At 31.7% G+C, this 20,770-nt stretch overlaps 2 protein-coding genes and 1 long non-coding RNA gene across 7 annotated transcripts; 1 reads left to right on the top strand and 2 right to left on the bottom strand.

Annotated features, from left to right (window-relative positions):
• Positions 1–802: 802 nt before the first annotated feature.
• Positions 803–2,197, bottom strand: LOC128199995 (uncharacterized). Its single transcript, XR_008252479.1, has 2 exons — positions 1,739–2,197; positions 803–1,187 (listed from the first exon to the last, which is right to left on the bottom strand). It is a non-coding gene; the product is annotated as an uncharacterized LOC128199995 (long non-coding RNA).
• Positions 2,198–2,878: 681 nt separating this feature from the next.
• LOC113520642 (serine protease Hayan-like) lies at positions 2,879–13,276 on the top strand. Its single transcript, XM_026906034.3, has 11 exons — positions 2,879–3,038; positions 3,128–3,201; positions 3,289–3,367; positions 4,521–4,615; positions 5,077–5,127; positions 7,824–7,915; positions 9,070–9,179; positions 10,334–10,477; positions 11,015–11,130; positions 12,012–12,175; positions 13,060–13,276. Exons 2-11 carry the CDS (start codon positions 3,144–3,146, stop codon positions 13,213–13,215), a joined length of 1,065 nt encoding a protein of 354 aa, XP_026761835.2. The 5' UTR covers positions 2,879–3,038; positions 3,128–3,143; the 3' UTR covers positions 13,216–13,276.
• A 703-nt stretch (positions 13,277–13,979) lies between these two features.
• Positions 13,980–19,827, bottom strand: LOC116413112 (uncharacterized). 5 transcript variants are annotated; one of them, XM_052891738.1, is made up of 5 exons: positions 19,610–19,825; positions 18,307–18,476; positions 16,635–16,798; positions 15,869–16,149; positions 13,980–15,028 (listed from the first exon to the last, which is right to left on the bottom strand). In XM_052891738.1, exons 4-5 carry the CDS (start codon positions 16,101–16,103, stop codon positions 14,445–14,447), a joined length of 819 nt encoding a protein of 272 aa, XP_052747698.1. In that variant the 5' UTR covers positions 16,104–16,149; positions 16,635–16,798; positions 18,307–18,476; positions 19,610–19,825; the 3' UTR covers positions 13,980–14,444. The 5 variants fall into 5 exon arrangements, with proteins under 5 accessions (XP_052747698.1, XP_052747697.1, XP_052747699.1 ...); XM_052891737.1 differs by having other exon boundaries at positions 18,307–18,498; XM_052891739.1 differs by having other exon boundaries at positions 19,695–19,823.
• Positions 19,828–20,770: the final 943 nt, after the last annotated feature.

A 20,770-nucleotide genomic window follows, 5' to 3' on the forward strand; every position in this document is an offset into this window, starting at 1 on the left:
ATATAAGCACACTCACATGCTTTATAATGCCAAAGATATAGAACAACTTGTTTCAAATCTATATTTTAGTTAGATAAATAAATTATTATATTTAGGTACTTATATTCTGTGTTCACCTGAGAGGGGCAATTTATTCTAAGAACAAAGAATTACATAGAAGGAATGATAAAAATTGTAAATTATAGGGTTGCCTCCTTTCTTCTTATGCAAATATAATTAGTAAAAAGAGGACGAAAGATACACCATCAGTTACTATTTTTCTCAATTCATAACAGGCTAGTGTATAAAAAATGTGTACATAAAATTTTTGTTTATTTTAATATGTTAGTTATTTGTCAATAGCAAAGTAAGGCGGGAAAACTTGTAACGGGAGGGCGGAAATTTTAAATTCATTTTATTTGTTTAATATTTATTTGTTGCTTCTCCTAGTTTCTTTTACTTATTTCTCCAATTTAAGCCCTCGTGTATTGTTAGAGGATATGTGCGAGTCAAGCGGAGGCAAGTTAAAAAGAAGAAAAAAAAAATACTTCCATATCTGATGAAGAGCCAGATGCTAAGATGAGTATTAAATTTACTCTCTCAAAAAGAGGACTGTTTAAAGATCAAAATTACCTATATTCTGACACTACTAAAAATGAATATTTTATCCTGTTGTCTCCTATTGAGGGCAACAATGTAAACTTATTGCAGGTCAATTCTATTCTGAGGCCTGTACCTGGTGTATTCTATATTCGTACTATGGGTCCAACTGCATTCAAAATATGTTTTCGATCAATGAAACAGGCTAACGAATTTTTATTAAATAAAGATTTATTAGAGAAACATAAACTTCAGGCTAGGATACCCAATAATCAGCTGGAATCTCAGGGAGTTATAAGAGCTCCTACTGAAATATCTGAGGAAGATCTCTTAAATAACTTAAAATCTACTGTAGAAATCATCGGTGTTAAACGTTCCAAAAAAAAGAAAGAAGATGGAAGTTTTCATCCTCTTCCTACAGTTTTAGTAACTTTCCTCTCTACGCAGCGACCTGATCACGTAACGTATGATCATATTTGGCTGGATGTGCGTGAATTCATTAGACCTCTACTCCAATGCTTCACTTGTTACAAATTTGGTCATGGAAGCAGTTCCTGCAGAAGTAAGCAAGTTTGTTCCATATGTGCCGGTGCCCATGATTATAGATCCTGTATCAACAAAGGGAATCCTAAATGTGTTAATTGTAATGGACAACATGTAGCAGTATCTAATAGCTGTCCCACTAAATCGATGAAATTGTCTCAAATCAAAGATAAAATTCTAGGCAAAACATCTTATGCATCAGTGACTTCAAAATCGGTTAACTCTGTAATTAATTCAAATACCCCTGTGTCTATTAACAGCCCAACGCAAAATAAATCTCCTCAAAAAAGGGCATTAGTTACTGACATCATTAACTCAGACATTGTACTCAACACAATTACTAAGACTGTTATTGAGCTAGTTAAGAAAGCTCAAACTAATTCGGATACAATTTCATCTAAATTAATTAAGGAAATACTCATATCTAATTTTTCAACATGACCATTACATCTTTAAAGGAAATTAATATTGTTCATTGGAACTCAAGAAGCTTTCTGTCTAAAATATTTCAATTTAAAAACTTTATTTACAACTTTACATCACATTTTGATATCATTTTACTAAATGAAACTTGGCTTGATTCTAACAAAATCTGTAAATTGTCTGGTTATACTACATTAAGTAGATTGCGGATAGGTCATTGTAAATTTCCTGCACATTTGCAACGTATTAATTTATTGGATAATTCTATCTGTAAATAATGCCAAAACATTTTTTCTGATTTGGATCATATTTTTTTTTTGTTTGTCCTAAATTCTCATTTCAACGGTTACTTTTTATTTGTCAATGTCAAGATTTATTAAAATGTCAAAATATTCCTACTTCAGTGCAGGATCTACTAAAACATACCATTTTGTACCAAGAAATTTTTAATTATATTACTTCAACAATTGGTGAAATTTAAATATGTAATTGTAACTTATACTTTTCTACTTAACTTACTTTCTTAGTATATTATAATTAATTTATAACTATAATAATTTTTGTAATTTGTCTTGTAATTTTATATTGTTACCTTGTAATTGTTACTTTTTGGCTGATGGCTTTCGCCAAAGTCACAATAAATGAAAAAAAAAATGTCAATAGCAAATTTTACATTAATAGATTATATATTCGATACAGTTTATTTAGAAAGTATGCAAGCAGGTGGTATCTGAATTTGGTAGGGTTGTATGGTCAATAATACCAAGTGTCATATCTTGATGAATTTGACTTGTACGAACTGGTCAAAAGCCTTTTTATATGTTTATCCCTCTCAAATGCATTGGCAATGTTATAAATACAACAACCAGAGGGAGAATTTGTACAAAAGTCGATTGCTTGGGTACTTCTGTCCTATTCGTGTTTCAACCATGAAGTAGGTGTGTTTCGGTTTGAAGGGTGGGATATGGCAGTAAATTTACAGGGTGCAGAGGAATAACACCTGAGTCCTCAGGAATGGCAACGCATGGAGGGTATCATGGGCGAAACAGTATACTCTGTTATGTCCATGGTACTGCACATGATTATAGGCGACGGTTACCACTTTCCATTAGGTGGGCCGTCAGCTTGTTTGCCATTTTAAGTTGTAAAAAAAAAACACTACGTGAATTATTAATTATGTATTCTATTCCAAAATCTTTAAATTTACTTTGGTTTTAAATGGTTATTGAAATTTCAGTTTGGTACAAAGAATTAGTTTCCAGAGCTGTTAAAAACTTTTAAAAAAAAATATGCAGTGTTATCTTATGATTAGGCTGTATAGGCCATGCTCTTTGTGTTGTCAATTTTTGTACGAATTTTAAAACGACGACAGCGACTATCTGTTAGTCCCAGATTATAGCCCGCGAAACATTACAAACAAATAATACGAATCAAAACAGCAGTAAACCGGTTTTGTTTGAATCATCGGACAGAAAGAGAACATCAATAAATTTGTATCATCCTAATTAGTGAAGTTATACCTTATAGGTATGTCTCGTATTAAGAGGAAAATAATTTAAATTTATTACTCTCGTTTTTTCAGCTTTTGGAAGTGAACAATGTGGTTACAGTCATTTTTATTTGTTTTAACAATTATCAATCTAATAATAGCCGATGGTAAGTACATAGTTAATAAAAATTGCAACTTTTTAACAAATTACCAATAGTTTTTTTAACATATTACCTATTATATTATAATTTTAGTTGGCGATGAATGTGTACCCAATAGGCAGATATCTGACGGTATTTGTACTCTAATCAGCAACTGTGAGGTGGCAATAAGGTCAGTAGTAAATTGATAATGATTTATTCTCACAAGATACACAATTTAGAATTTGTTTACCATTTACCCGCTTACTTAAACATAATTGTTGTTTACTGAATATAAATTATGATTTCATCCTTGTGATAGATTTTAAATTCATACATTTTCCTTGTTCTGTTGTCAGTGTATTAATATGAAAAGCAAATAAGAAGGTGATGATTAACACTTCTATTGGACTATCAAATGCTTGCAATATAAAAAAATATTTTTATAATTATAATAAATAATAATAAAATGTATTATCTAATCAATTATCCATTTCTCATCTTTTAATACCTGTCTTTATAAATAGAATGTATGACTTTCTTAGGGTATTTGTGAGTATGTATTTTTTTAGACCTCCAAGACAAGTGGAATAGAGATTGTTGGTAATGGGGATTAGCAACTTCATTACCTTATATCTTGTCAGATCGTCCTCCATTTAACTTCCTCTAAAAACCCTTGTGGTAATCTTTCATGATTTTGGTTTCAAAACATATAATGCAAACTTTATTTAAATAAAGTTATTATTAAAATAATGTTATCTTACTCATATAATAAAATTGTAACTAGACACTGCTCGACCCTGAGATGCCATTTCTCTAAACTTATCTCTTGACCTTTTATTTGGATTTCATATTATCCTGGTCTTATGAACCATTATAAATGAAATTTACAATAATTTTGATTAAAATCTGTAAGAAGTTTTGTTCATATTAGTCCTCACAATAAAGATTTCACTGTGATATCAAATTGAAGTTTTTATTTTAGAGATAAATTTAGAGAAATGATGCCCCAGAATTGAGCACAATGTCTGTAAATGGAAATATTTAAGACAAATTGTATTTGTGGTTTTGATAAGCAAGAAGCCAAAATAATCATTTTGGAACTTTTATCTGTCCATATATTTGCTCTAGCATCATGCATAAACTCCTTGCTGAAGGTCTTACTTAAAATATGATCAATATTTATCTAAATATACTATTGAGAAGTGCCTTATTTTACCTGCTTTCAATATCTGAATTTGTAGCTAAAAGTCAATGTTTTACAAAATGCAATAAATTAATTATATTTCAGGTGCATGTTTTATAAAAAAAATTGCTGTTGCAATAATTTAAAATTTTTTGTTTAGATCGATTAAAAATAAAAATCATCATTCATTTGAAAGATGCGGTTTTAGTGGTCTGACTGAAATTGTATGTTGTCCTCGTACTACTGATAAATTTGGTAAGATTTTTCATAATGAACATCACTTTTTTCACTGTTACAACTACTTATCGCTGGAGGGAGGGAATAATCGTACTGAAGAGAAATGGCCTTATCATTAACAATATATCCAGTCAGGCCGCCTTCACACGTTTCACATGTCACTTCTTGAACATTATGTTACTAACATTACATTCTGGGTGGATTTGTTTAGTGTTCCAACTAACCTAATTTCATGCTGTAGCTATTCTATAACTGTTCTATTATATACTATTTCAATCAGTTAATAATTTATTTGCATAAACAGGTCAATTAAAGTCTCTGTCGTCTCTGTTTAGGCTGATTACAACAAGGGCCAAGGGCGTATATTACATTATATTTCAGATGTTTTAGATATTTATTATGATAAATGTTCCTTTAGTATGTTATATTTATAACCAATCCTTTAAAAGTACTACTGAGAATAATATTATAAATTTCAGGACCACAATCACCACATAATACTAGAAATTCACAAAGGATAGCTGATAGAGGTAATTTACATGCTTTTTACTATACCTACAAATAAATACTGTGAAAGCGAGCTTTTTCAGGTAAAATGACGATTTCAAATGTAAGATCGACGTCGATCGATGTAGGTGACTTAGAATCATCTTTATGGGGAGACAATTGAATACAATTGTCTTTTATTTTTCAGAATTAATTTTACACTTTTGTTTCAAATTACTTAATAGTTCTAATAATTTAGTGAAGTTGTTATATTACCTATGCTAGTTTTTATCCGCGTCTTCATCTGCTATAAAAAGTAACTTTTATGCTTGTCTGTCTCAAATAGTAAATGTGTTGCAATTTTCATGACGATTGGTTAAGATCGGTAAGAAGGTACAAACAATGATGTTCGGGTGTGGCATAGGGCACTAATCTCAAAACTACCTTCGTTTGGGTTGCCTGCGAGATTGTGCAGTTGGGTCGCCAGCTTTCTTAAGGAACGTAGCATTAAGGTCGTAGTCGACGGAGCATGCTCTGACTTAAAACCTGTGAATGCTGGTGTCCCGCAAGGCTGTGTACTATCTCCGACACTGTTTCTTCTGCATATCAATGATATGTTACAGATCAGTGATATTCATTGTTATGCGGACGACAGTACAGGAGATGCATTATACACCGGTCATGCAAAGATCTCGCGGGCACATACCGATTCCGGAACACTTGTGTCTGAAATCGAAACTTCATCGATAAAGTTTCGATCTGGGGTGAACGCAATCTTGTTCACTTTAACCCTAAGAAGACACAAGTCTGCGCGTTCACCACAAAAAAGACACCGTTTGTCGTATCACCTCACTTTCAGGGCACTTCCCTTGATAATAAGTCGAGTCTGGGGATTCTTGGCGTCGATATATCTAGCGACGTCCAGTTTTGCGGTCATCTGGAGGAAAAAGCTAAGATAGCTTCCAAAAAGTTGGGGGTGCTCAATAGGGTGAGACGGTATTTCACGCCAGAAAACCGCCTGAAACTGTATAAAGCTCAAGTGAGGCCACACATGGAATACTGTTCTCACCTGTGGGCAGGAGCGCCACAGTACCAACTCCTTCCGTTAGACCGCATTCAAAGTCGGGCAGCTCGAATTGTTGACGATCGGCGTCTTACTGTCCGGCTCGACCCACTGAAACTGCGTAGAGATGTTGCATCTCTGTGCATCTTCTACCGAATTTATCATGGGGAGTGCTCTGAAGAATTGTTCGGATTGATACCTGCTGCAGATTTTCACCATCGTACAACCCGCCATAAACTAAAATTTCATCCCAACCATCTGGACGAGTGGCGGTCCTCCACCGTGCGTTTTTCAAGGCACTTTCTTCCACGCACAACCACTCTTTGGAATCAACTTCCAGCAGCAGTATTTCCGAACCGATACGACAACATAACCTTCAAGAAAAGAGCATATTCCTTTTTAAAAGGCCGGCAGCACACCTGCAATGCCGTAGGTGTTGTGGGTGACCATGGGCGGCGGTAGTCACTTACCATCAGGTGAGCCGCATGCTCGTTTGCCCCCTGTGTTGTAAAAAAAAAAAAAAACAAATTTACTTTCACATCTGGAAGTAAACTCTATTCATCACAAAATGTATTTTGTCAAAATCGGTTTCGAACTGGGAATGTGATTATCTAACTACAATATAAAATACAGAAAAAATTATATCCAAAATCGCTAACAAAGATTTTTACTTTCATTGGGAACTAGTTTTCGTCCGCATAGAGTTCGGTTATACTGAAACCCCTCTTTTAATATCATTCATACTTACTTTCTTAGGGAAACGGTACTTTCAAAAATGTTAACACACTTTATTCTTAGCAAAAGATTAAATTTAAATTTCGCTTTCGTAACTTAAAATTTACAAATGTATGTATGCATATTTTCATCTGAATTAAATCATCCTCTATCTCACTCCTTTAGTTAAACAAAAGATTAAAGGCATTAATACTTCTAATTTCAAAAATAACAGAATTCCTGTACAAAATCCCCGTTGAATCTTCGAAACATATTAATCTTTCTTTTGAACCAAGAGTCTTAATTGAAATTTCAAGTATCTAACTTAATAACTGATGATATTCCATACAAACTTTCAACCCACGTTTTACCCCTTAGGAATCGAATTTTGAAAATTCCTTGTTATATCATTTTAAGAATCTAGATTGAACAGGTTGTTGATATAGTCTTTTATACATATAAATAATTTTCGTTTAGTATACATACTAATATTATAAATGTGAAAGTATGTTTGTTATTTTCCCCAATTAGCGTCATAACGGCTTAATTAATTACTACGAAATTTATTATACACAGTGCATATATATGATACACTATACACATACTTTATGGGACGGTATCCTTCCTTTCCCGTGGGTGTCATAAGAGGCCACTAAGGGAACGTCGAGGGATTGACAGCAGCATTCATCCTAAAACGTAACCAATCGCCAACCCCCCTATCAAACATGGCAACTACTGACAAACCCCTTCTTTATAGGGGAAGCCTATGTTCAGCACTGGACAGTTAATGGCTGCTATGATGGTACGTGAGGCTGAGGGAGACAATAGTTATTTTTTGTCTCGGTCAGTGAACATATCTCGGTGACGTGGACGAAGTCTCGGGATATTATAATTATTAATTAACATTTTAAATTCTGCTCTTTCTGTCAATTTCTCTATAAAATACTTGTTATTATTTTTTAGAATGCGCTAAAATATTGAAATCGAATATTGTTCCACTAGAACAATATATAATAGGCGGAGAGACTGCAGCAGCAGGAGAGTTTCCACATATGGTAAGTCCGAATCGTTTCCTATAAGGTTTTATATAGGCAAATTATAATTCTTTTTTTTTAGTGTAATTATATAAACTGAAAAAAGCAAACTGGATAAAATAGTTCCTTAATAATGGCATTTTCCATCTTAATACGTAAAATGCAACATGCATTTGACATATTATTACAAATTCGATTGGAAATATAATTTAATGTATAAGTTGGGTTACTTAATTGAGTATGCAATATTCAATACCAATGTTATTAATTAATTAATATATTGTGACCATATAGTCCCGACGTAGAATAGGTCACCCCTTCCTTTCCCGTGGGTGTCGTAAGAGTCAACTAAGGGCGAGGAATGGGCAGCAGCGTCCCTCTTAGAACATCTCCAAAGCCTAATTGTAGTTGCCATACCGCCTGCCAAGCGTGGCAGCTATTGGCAAAACTTAATTTATGCTACAGGCATTCTCTACCATTCAATCTTTAAGATATGCAGAAATACTCGATGGCGGTTTACAATATTAAAGTATTTATGTTAAAGTATGAGATGGTAACTACATACATACAAACATTCATAAAATAAACATACATATTAATATAGTATTTATAGATTAATACCTATATACATATATATATATATATATATATATATATATATATATATATATATATATATATATATATATATATATATATATATATATATATATATATATATATATATATAATGAATTTTTACTTAAATACTTGTTTTGAGAGATAATTCAATAAAGGCAAATTTATTAGATAAACCACGTATGCTTTTGGGCAATGAGTTCTAGAGTCGTGACGTTTGTAAAGTAAAAGAGTAAAACATGAAATTAAAAAAAAAAAAACCTTTTTAATGTTTAAAACATTTATACACATTATGTAAAGTTTAGTTTGGACGGATACATTAGTAATATTATTAATCGATCCACACTGACACTACATTGTTTCTACATTGCATTCGTGAGAAGTCGAAGCAGGCCACTAGGTAGTTTATATTATAAAATTGAAACTGCCATTTTTCTTGTAAAGATGCGAAACAAAATTTATTTTACTGATACCATTACTGTTTTTGTTATAGAATTAAACCATTCTAATTGCGTTTGTAAGTTAACGATAATTGTCTCTTTAATTTTGAATTGCAGGTAGCTCTTGGGTTTGATCGAGGCGAAGGTTATATATTTGACTGCGGCGGAGCGTTGGTTTCCAGTACATATGTAATCACAGCAGCGCATTGCGTCAATACCAAAGACATGTAATTATATCTCATTATATAAATATAACTGTAGTATTACATCTTACTAATATAATAAACTCGTGACTAGACAATATCTGTACACGGGAGATATGTTAGAGCAATTTATATGAGGGATCTTAATAACAGCAATAGAAGCCAAAAGATTAATTCTTAAAAATGTTCTCTGTCTGTGTATTTGTTCCGGTATCACGTAAAAATTACTGCATCAATTCAATTGTTGTGCAACCCATAAACAAAATATAGTCTATGCAACACCATTTGTTAGTAGCATTCTTGTGTACGATAGCATAGTATGGAAACCACAGTATGCAACACACACTTAGGCTGGAAAGAATACAAAAAAATCCTTTGGTACCTAAGACGTTTATCAGTCGAATCTGCCAGGCGTATATCGTATAACAATAGGTTGCATGCAAGATGGCTTCCTTGGAGAAACGTACGAGTAGAAATTTCTTAGATCTCGTCCATTTATTAATACTTTTAAGCAACAAAAATGGTTCTCAGCTTTCAAGTGCCTTTAGTTTTAGGGTTCTCCGAACTATACCAAGAACTCTAATGAATCTACTGGTTCCTCCATTCCGTTTTACTGTCTTGAGGTCGAATTCTCCAGTGGCAAGATTAAGTAAACCAAATTACCAATCATGTTATAAATTTGTTGTTAAATATTATGTTTTTTTTTGATAACCCTATTTTTTTTTTCTTTTTTGCATGTGGAGTTTACCAGTAAATATAAGTGCAATGTTTGAAGTATACCTGTATTGCAATGTTGCTTTACCAAAATATCATTGTAATTGATGTCCTAATCCTAAATAAATAAATAAAATTAGATACGGTTTTTACAGTTGTGTTCCTGAAGGTCTAACTTAAAATCTGTTAGACATATGTTTTATCGTGATACTTTATCTAGAAGTGATTTCTCTATATATCATAGGATTTCCTTCATCTGTAATCCAAGCGCACGAAGTAGCGGGCGAAAAGATAGTTAAGAATAAAATTGTGTTATAGTAGAATTTTTCTTTTAAATTATTATAAACTCAAAGCTTTATCAAGTACTTATTATGTACTTGAAGAAGCTTTGAGTAGTTTTTTGAGCTTTACTATTAATGGCGTTGATTGTAACGCCATTAAAAAATCTTATTTTTTTTTCACAGGATCCAACCCAGTATAGTTCGTGCCGGCGTTGTGGAGATCGGAGGTAGAGATTTTAATGAAGAGACTGATATAAGAATACGGAATATAATCTCACACCCTGAATACACACGTCGGCAAAAGTATCACGACTTAGCGTTATTAAGGTACATACGTCTAATCGATTACAGGTATTTTAAACGGAGGAGTAGGTAATTTTTATTTTTAATATTCAATTTCTTTTGGTGAACCAATAAAGTGTATTTAACTAAAAAATAAACAAAAATAATCAAATATGTGATTATAGTATATTTACATTGATTTTTTAATAAACGAATATATAAACATGTTTCATTTTGTCTATTCATTATACAGTATCTATAAAAATGAATTAGTAAATTACGAGGATTAACAGAGAAATGGAATAAAATTCATTTTCTCAGTACTTTATTACAAAATGGTTTATATTATTTTTTTACAATTTATGAAATATTATAAAAATTACGTCAGTTACACGTCATTTATATGTAAAAAAGATTTTAAAATTTCGCACGAGTGTAAAGTGTGTAATCTTTTAGCTTATCAACTTCAACGATATTTGAATGATTTTATTGTAAGTCGAGTGACTGGCTCCATATATTTTTGAAACATGTCCTTTGTTGTTAAAGATTTAGTTGTCATTTAATTGCTGCTTTTTACGTTAGATTGGAGAAACCTGCAAGGTTTTCAAGCACTTTAAATGCTATCTGTCTTTACACAAGTAGCGAAGATCCTGATAAAGCTTTAACAATAACAGGCTGGGGGAAGACCAGTACTTCACGTGAGTTTTATTTATTTTTATTTTATTTTTTTGTATACTTCAACAAAAAATTGTACGGGACCACTGTATAAGTAAATAAATAGATAGATCTAGATATATCGCACAGTAACAACTATTCCCAGAATAAGTAGAGCTTCAATTGTGAATACTAGGAAACTGATAAATATATAAAGTTGTTTGTAAATTTATATGTACATATTAGCAGTTTGCGTTGTACAGACAACAGCAAAAAAGGCATCCAAAAATATTTCATCTAAGTAGCACATTAAATGTACCAAACATTAACTGCTAATTATCCGTGATGAATCTAACTCCATTCGTAATCACATTTTACGTCAGTACCTACTAAAAATGAAAAACTGTTTTATCTAAATGATTAACAAAGGTAACAAAAACTACTAATGCTATTGGTGCAATAAAAATAATTTTCAACAATAAAAGTAAAAAAAACGTATTTTATGTCAAAAATTAAAAAATAAGAACCTTGTCATACTCATTCAATATAATTATCATCATATCAGCCTTTAACCGCCCATTACTGAACCCCCTTGGGAGGAGAGGGGGACGGGTGTTGCCAGTAGTTGCCACGCTTGTCAGGTGGATTGGCAACCGTAGTCAGGCTTTAGAGATGTTTTAAGAAGGTCGCTGCTACTCATCCATCTCCTTCCCTTAGCTTTTACGACACCACGGAAAAGTATGACGGGACCACACGGCCATATAATCAATATATACTAAGATAATTATAGTAGAGATAGCATCCTAATGAATAAATAATAATAATATATAATATTCATCTTTTATTATATTTTGGTCAGATCAAACATTTGAAAGTAACTGACGCAAATCACTATTAGAACTGTAGAGTCTGTTATCTTTTCCAGGTGACATTAGGAGTGATGTTCTACTAAAGACGAAAGTATCAATTGTGCCGCGGGATAAATGCAGTAGGAATTACACATCGGACAAATGGCGCAAGTTGCCAAACGGAATCACCAGCGGACAGCTGTGCGCCGGCGACGCCGACGGGCTGCACGACACCTGCCAGGTAATGGAGCTTGTGTTGCACACGCTCTTTAACACTTAATTATATGATATACAATTGCTTTATCGTATTATATATACAATGTTAAAGCGAGATAGGCAAGTAGGACGCCAGACACCATATAATATCTTTCGTCCTCTTTTTACTAATTATATTTGCATAAGAAGAAAGAAGGCAACCAAATGATTTACAGTTTTCATAATTCCTTCTATGTAATTCCTTGTTCTTAGGGGACATAATGTCTAATAATTATGTACGTGTAAAAACATTTTGTTGCAAGCAGTTATTTAACTAACGATGTAAGTTAGTTTTGTTTGTTCAAACCTTACAAGCTGATTTAGAACCACTTTTAGATATCCAATTTATCTAAAATTTTGCATACACCTTCTAGTGACGATATAATATTCAATATATATTTATTTAAATGCCTTTATACATTCACTTTTAATATAAATATTAGGTTATAATGAAAATGACAAGGTATACAGGCGGATTTATTCCTTGAAAGATTTCTTTTAGACAACCTTGAGAGAATATATTGTAATATTTACAAAATGGTCATCTTCACAAGATGGCAGATGGTATGGAAAAAAGATGGCTAATTAAATTAAATAAAATTAAATAAAAGCTTATTTTAAATGGACCTATTTATTTATTTATTTAACTCTTTATTGTACCAGAAACATAAAACAATACAATGACAATTGAACAATTAAAGTAAAATACAGAAACATAAATTACAGATGAAAATATTATATATACATAAAGGTACAAAAGGTGGTCTTATTGTTAGGGCAATCTCTTACCTTGAGTTAAAGGAGAACAGATAGAAGCGGGTAGGTGACGCAAGAAATTAATATTTTTTACGTGCACTTATTGTGTTGCAGGGTGATTCAGGCGGCCCGCTACAAACTACCGAACCCGTCTATAGTTTAGTTGGCGTGACGTCCTTTGGATCCGGTTGCGGCACGCCCGTTCCTGGAGTGTACACGCGCATATCTCATTATTTAGACTGGATAGAGAGTGTAGTGTGGACGAATTAAATATGTTATTTATAAATACTACTAGTTAAATTACTATAGCAATAAAATTTAACAAAGGCCATTCGAATTTTCTTTTCTTTTCTACCGATTTCAAAAAGGAGATTTTCAATTCGGTTGTATTATTTATTTATTTATTTTGTAATACATAGGTAACAATGGATGGTAAAACAAAATAAGTCCTCTATAATCAACCCCATCTATATGTTTGTTAACTCATAACTCCGTCAGTTATAAATTGATTTGTAAGATTCTTTTTTTATATATAAAAGGATATATTTATAAATTAATCCTATATAATTGTTTTTTTTTTTTTTCATAATCGATTCAGTGGTTTATTTTTTAAATTAAAATATGTAACTTGTGTTATCACAATTAAAGACATTTTATATTGAACACGATTTAAGTATTATACATTGCTTATCTATACTTAGGGAGACTGGGGATACTTGATCCCTCCTTTTGTTTTTCATACCTAATTTCTTTAATATAGTATTTTATTATAATTATTATAGTATTTTAAATATCTTGGTACCGAAATACGTGGAATTTATTTGTCTATTAGTAAGTGCGATCGCCAATGATGTCAATGTATAAATCTAGTAATCATTCTGATGAAAGTAAGGATACGGAATTGTATCAAGTGTCCCACATATATGTCAGACTTGATCCCCCCATCTGGATGACTTGATCCTAGGGGACCAAGCCTCCCATATTTGGGGTCATATGGTACTATTACAGAGGAACTAAAAGAAAAGGCATAGAAATGTTATTATAACATTGATTTATTTGTGACTTGTAACAGTTTAACATAATAAATAACATAAGCCGTTCTGCCCTCAATTTTACTAAACTTTAATCAATAATGTAACTTTCTTTAAAGGACAAAATTAAAAATATGGAACAAATTATGTATAACATCAAAACAAAATAATGTCTTCAGATCTCTTTTTCATTTATTCAATTTTGAACTTCCTTAATGATTTCGGGAATTTAAAGCTAATCACTCGTCTTGACGATGATTTCACTTTTAGAGTTGGTAGTTTCTTTACCACTTGATATTTAGCTATAGCACTAATTAGACGATGTACTCCAAAATGATATCACTATAGTTCCACTAGTGTTTTTTATATTTATTTACATATCAAAATTATAGTTATAAAACATTACACAAAGATATACAAGAATGGTATTCAAAAATTCAAATCATTCTTTTTCTTTTTTTAAATATACTATATGGCTTCTTTCCAGCCATGACCACAAATGTCATCTACAGAAGGCCACTTGAAAAATCGATCATTAATCTTTTTAGCAAATTTAATGTCATATCCTTTTTGGCTTTCACTCAGAACTTGTCCAACATATCTATGTACTAGATTCTTTTGCGAGACTATATTAACTATTATCCAATCTCCACTGATGATTGAGGCATTAGTGTTATCTTCATGATCGGATTCACTAGGAAAGTCATCTGTTTGTTCTAACATACTTAAGTCTGAGTCTGGAGATAGCGGCAATTCTTCGTCTTCTGATGTTGTTACTTCTTGCTCCTGTAAATTTAAGTTACGTTTCACTACTTTGGCCTTAACTTTGCAAATCTTCTTTTCTTTTTTGCGTTTTCTAGCTTCCCATTCGTTTTCGATTGCCAGTTTCTCAGGTGTGTCGGTTAAAATTCTAGTATTACCTTTTTTTCTTCCCTTTCTCGAGCTTTTTCTTGGCCCTGCCTTTGAATGTGGTCTTATTACTTCAGGACTTACAAAGGCGATCGATTTATTGTACGAATTTTCAAAAGCTTGGCTGTTAATGGCTGTACATGCTGAAAGCAAACGAGAAATCGTATGTTTTGGGTGACGTATGATATTATTTTACTTTTCATTATCAGATATATCTGGAATATAGAGACATTGTTTTTTTAAGCCGTACTACTGCTTTAAAAGCTCTTTTGTAATGCCTGTTTTCTGTAAAATAAAAGAATAAACTAAAATATACTCACGAATATAATCTGGTACGGATTGGTAAGAGACATATTGTGGCCTATTGTCATTACGTTACGTCAGACCATTTTATTAATTGTTACGTTTTATTATTTGTTACGTTAGATCATTTTATTATTTCAGCTTTTTACTGTCCACTGCTGGACAAAGGCCTTCCCATAAGAGGAGTTTAGCCGGTAGTTGCCACGCATGGCAGGTGGTTTAGCAAACGCAATCAGGTTTTTAGAGATGTTTTAAGAGAGACGCTGTTGCCCATCCCTCGCGTCCCTTTAGTCGACTCTTACAATACCCACGGGAAAGGAAGGGGTGACCCATTTTATATGCCGGGCACACACGACGATCACGTGAGATCATTATATAAATATATTTATACACGATAATTCAAAAATTTTCTTCTAACTGTAATAGGGTTTCAGAAATTTATTTTGGAATTGATTCAAATTGAAAAATTTTATGTCAATCTATGAGAATAAACGTTAAAAAAATTTATCGATTCCACTCTTTTAATCTTTTCATGTGTAGATATCTCTAGTCTAAAAGATTGATCTTCAATTAAAAGGATCATGTCCGGAAATCCGAAACCTATAGTACAGTCCAACACGTATTTAACTACTATTATTTGGATGTATGTATACTAAAACGTAGTATCGAATGATAAATACCTCTAAGTGCTGGATCATATTTGACACTCATAATGGTTACTGCATCTGTGAGTTCCTTCCGTTTGTCATTAATAACCATATTTCCAAACGCTCGTTCCTTGATTGGATTTATATCAGTAACAAACAAATGACTGACAATATCTTTATATCTCTGTGTATTAATTATAGGTTTGCGACAGAAGGGGCAAGTACGTATGGCGATGCTCTTACTGTTTCCCATCATAAGGTTATCCATGTCGTCTACTTCAAGGACATGAGGGCAGTCCTCAAGCTGTACGAATCTGCAATATAGAAAAAAAAAATACGTGTAGTGCCTTTACAGAATAGGGAAGTTATTATTCTAAAGAATAAACTAAATCTTTAGTAGATTTGAGTTAGACCTTTTATATTACTATAGTTTTGAAAAATTAAAATTGTAATTTTAAAGGTAAGTTCTAAATTAATCCCATTTTATACCTATTTAATCATATTTTATTATTGAATATATAACCAGTACTTTATCAATCGCTTCGAAAAAGTTCTTAATTAAGTGGAATTTTTATATCTGTTATCTAAGAAAACCGCCATTTATAAACTGATTAGGAAAATTCTTTTTTTTTTATTTGAAATTATTTAGTATGTACTTTCAGATTGGTCCTATAGGAATTTTATTAAAATCGGTTCACGTAAGTTAATCTAGTTGTTCTTGCATTAATATCGATTTACTAGTTTTAGAATCAAAATAACTGGTTTTGCCACGATTGAAGGCAAAATACATATTGTGTACTTGGCATCTTCGTCGAACTCGTCGCCGAGGAAGTCCCTGGGGAAGGTGTCCGGGCGGCAGTGGGCGCAGATGTCCGGGCAACGCTCTCCGCACAACCCGCGGCAGAGGTGGCCGCAAGCGAGCTGACACGAGCGCTTGCATTCTTCTTACATTAGATATTACTGCTATTGATTGAGGGATTTGTGAAAATAAATTAGGGATTGATTTCTTAACTTTTGTATATAATATTATTCAACGGAGGACAGTAGACAGTAGAGATTTTACCCGCGACGTTGTTTGTGTGACCGGGATTTCTACTGACTGGGTTAAAAAGTAGTCTATAACCTTCTTCATCACATATAGTGTGTATATCAAATATCGTAGTGATTGATTAAGCCCTTAAAACACTATTATGTAACAAACAAACATACAAAGTCACTTTTAAAATATAATATTTTTAAGGATTAAAAAATAACAAACACCAAAAATATTGATTCCAGCGCCATCTAGTATTTCTTGTACAATTTTGTTTATTGACGAACGACTATAATACACTTTCACCTATTCCCTGTTACGAAGGATAACGTCGCAAAAATGATAAAACTTATGAAAAATAAAACAAGTGTTGCTTTTGATGATATACTACCAATCTTAATAAAAAAAAATGCATATCAGAATTAGTACTCATTAACATAAAATTAATATTTTATTCATTTAAGGAAGTACGTTTCCCTTATAAATTAAAAATTAAAAAAATAGGCCGATTCTAAAGTAAGAAAATCTAATGGTCCAAATCAATACAAGTCAATTGCTTTTTTTTATATTTCTAAAGTGTTTAAGAAAGTAATGTTCAACTGAATATACAATTTCTATAAAAATTTCGTGTATTAAATCAAGATCAATACGATTTTAGAAAAAAAAACGGTCAACCACACTAGTTTGTCATTAAATATATACAACAAGCTTTACATGTAATAAATGATGATCAATATACACTCGGAATACTCTGATTACTAAAGCTTACAACAAGGTGAATCAAAAAATCTCTTGTTAAATTGTATGAATCAGGTATTCGAGGAGCTAGTTAGTTTCGATCCTATCTTAAAGACAAATAACAATATGTACAAATATGTATAGTAAAGTATACGTATGGTAACATCCCAAATTAGGTCTGCAAGCGGCTCCATTCCATAAGTGCGCTGTCATAAGAAGCCCTTATAATCAAAAGATATATAAAATGATTTATAATTTATGTAAATATTTATTTTAATTTCTGTCTTGCACTATTACTGCCCACTCACTACTTCCTATGCCACTGCGTTAGTTTGACTGGAAGAAATCTCTTTTAGAGATAAGTTCGCCTTTGCTAATATTGTTATTAACTTACTGTTGTTACCGTATGTTTTAGTGCAATACCACGGACTAAACCCTATATTAACCGGGGGGAAAGGGATTGTTAATAATGGGGTCAAATAGCCCTATTAGTAGCAATATACCCTGTCAGGTCGACCTCCACGTGGTTCCCCCTGGAAACCATCGTAACTAATTCTAGTTTAATTTTTCAGGATGGGCTAACTGACCTACTTTCATCTTCATCTGTCATCTATCACCGGTGTCCCGCCAGTGTATACCGATAGCGCAGACGGGGTTACCATATCATAATCACTCATTAAAAAAAAAAACCCATACTAACCTGCTTCATCTTCACCTATCTTCCCTCACAGGTGCCCCGCCTATATATACCGATAACTATTTCATAATTGAATAAGTTGAATGTCTGAAGCTGAGCTGAATAAGTGTGAGTAGTCCGATAGGCGTTAGTTACTACTTCTAATTTAGAATCTTGTCTGCCTGTCGTATTGTCTATTGTATTGGGAAAATTTATCTAAATTGTGATTTACTTAAGTTTAGGAAATTTTGAAATAATACTTAAATGCCTGGTCTTTAACCACGTCCTTACGTGGTTAAAGACCAGGCATGCTGTTTTTATAGTTGTTTCTGAAGTTCTTAAAACCTGATGTATACACCTGTCCCCCGATTTACACGGTACTTGTTTTACACGTTTTCGCTTTTACACGGTTTTCCAAATAAGTTTTTTTTTGTTTTTATCGCACTCTACTAAATGCTACTGTGTTTGAACACGTGCGCTGTGTACACATCTCACGGGGAATCCCGAGCTTATGTGCTGACTCGCTGCACATGCACACTGTGTCTGTATTTCTTCGCATAAAATTAAAGTTTTATCTACGGAAATTGTATTTGAGTGAAAGTTTCACAGTGTCAGAAAGATTTAATTTTTCATATTCGTAAATTACAAGTGGATGCATAATTAAGATTTTTATAAATTAACATAAATTAAAAAAAAAAATATAGGCTTATAATGTCGAAAGAAGTTAAAAGAAAAGTTATTTCTTTAGAAACTAAAATCGAAATTTTGGATCGCTTACGAAAGGGAGATAGAGTAGTAGATGTTGCAAAATCATATAACATGAACGAAGCTACAATAAGAACTATTACAATAAAAATATTGAAAAAAATCACCTACAATAAAAATATTGAAAAAAATCACAACTGTTAAATAGCAAAATTATGCATTTTCTGCAAGCTTTTCGATTTACACGGTTTTGACTTGAAAATTTTTAATTTTCGATTTACACGTTTTTCTCAGGAACGTATCTACCGTGTAAATCGAGCGATAGGTGTATTTAATCATCATATGCCATGTATAGTAGTGGCCTATTTCATTAATTTTCCTATCTACTTCTGAAATACACGCGTATAATGTAGCGGCAAAAGCATAGTAAGTATTTCATAAATTTATTTAAAATTATGATCTCTTTAATGTACAAAAAAAAATACAAAAGTATTGAATAACAAATAATATACGATCCCTTGATAATTTTTAATAATAATATACAAAGACAATAAAAAATTATATCTTTATAAAATCACTATATTTAAAATTTAAAAGTATGGTGTAATAAAAAATTAGTCACAGTCAGTTACGTAGAGACGTAAGAATGAAGACTAGGGTAGAGAAATATAAGGACTTGGATATAAAGGTAATTAGTTAACAATCACAATTTGCCTTAGGTACAACTCAAACAGACAATCCACAAGTAAAGATAATCACTATTCAGATAGACTATCTAATCAAAAACAAAAATTGAAATGAGGAATGATAAAGCAAAAAATTTATAATGGTTACTCCTACATAATTCTTCCTTGAGTGTGGTAGAACTGATAGATATGTTGCTATATTATGAATTTTAATTCCCAATTTAATATATTAAAATAATTTTATTATGAAAAATCGTTAAAATTACATATATAAATAATAGAATATAAATAAAATAATGCTTAAAAAATCTATACGAAATACTCATTTAATTTTATCGTAAATATAAAGGCAGGAATTAATAATGTTACCACCCTTATAACAGGTAAAGACTGTAGTATTGCAACACTCGTAATTTTTAACGGGAAACCCAGTATTGTATATGTTTATATTTATGACAAATAACTAATGCAGAGTTTACATGAGCATATTTTATTACAACCAAAATTATGTCAGAACAAAAGTGCAACAAATTTTATTTTTTTATTACGAGAATACTTTCATTTGTAATGTATATAGATATTAAGCTTTATATTTACATTCCTAAGAGTATACACAGAATAAACTAAATAGGGATATTATACATATATACTGTCTAAAGAACTCTTTCCTTAAAATGTGATATATATAATAAATTTGTAAAAAACAGCATTATAATCTCACACACACACACACACACACACACTTCTTTCCAATAAGAATTTTTTTGGCAAGAATAACTATTAATTTTGAGCGTCATATTTGAATTTGAATGTACGAAGTAGCTATTTGGTACTTATATACATTTTTTTTTCTAAATACATAATTTTTACATTAAATACGTTCCCCATACCACGATAGCTTGTAATAAAATGTGATCTTCGAAATGTGGGCATAACGAGTATTACATTCACTACAATGACAAGCATTGAAAATAGTTATTATATTAGTTATGAACATGTTATTATTATTATATATATATATATTTATATTTATATATTAAAATTGATATAATTTTAATTTAATATAAATTTAAATTTAAAATATAAACACTAATAAT

The sequence above is a fragment of the Galleria mellonella genome, unplaced genomic scaffold (assembly GCF_026898425.1).
Source record: "Galleria mellonella isolate WM207_F2 unplaced genomic scaffold, CSIRO_AGI_GalMel_v1 utg1432, whole genome shotgun sequence".
NCBI lineage: Eukaryota > Metazoa > Arthropoda > Insecta > Lepidoptera > Pyralidae > Galleria > Galleria mellonella.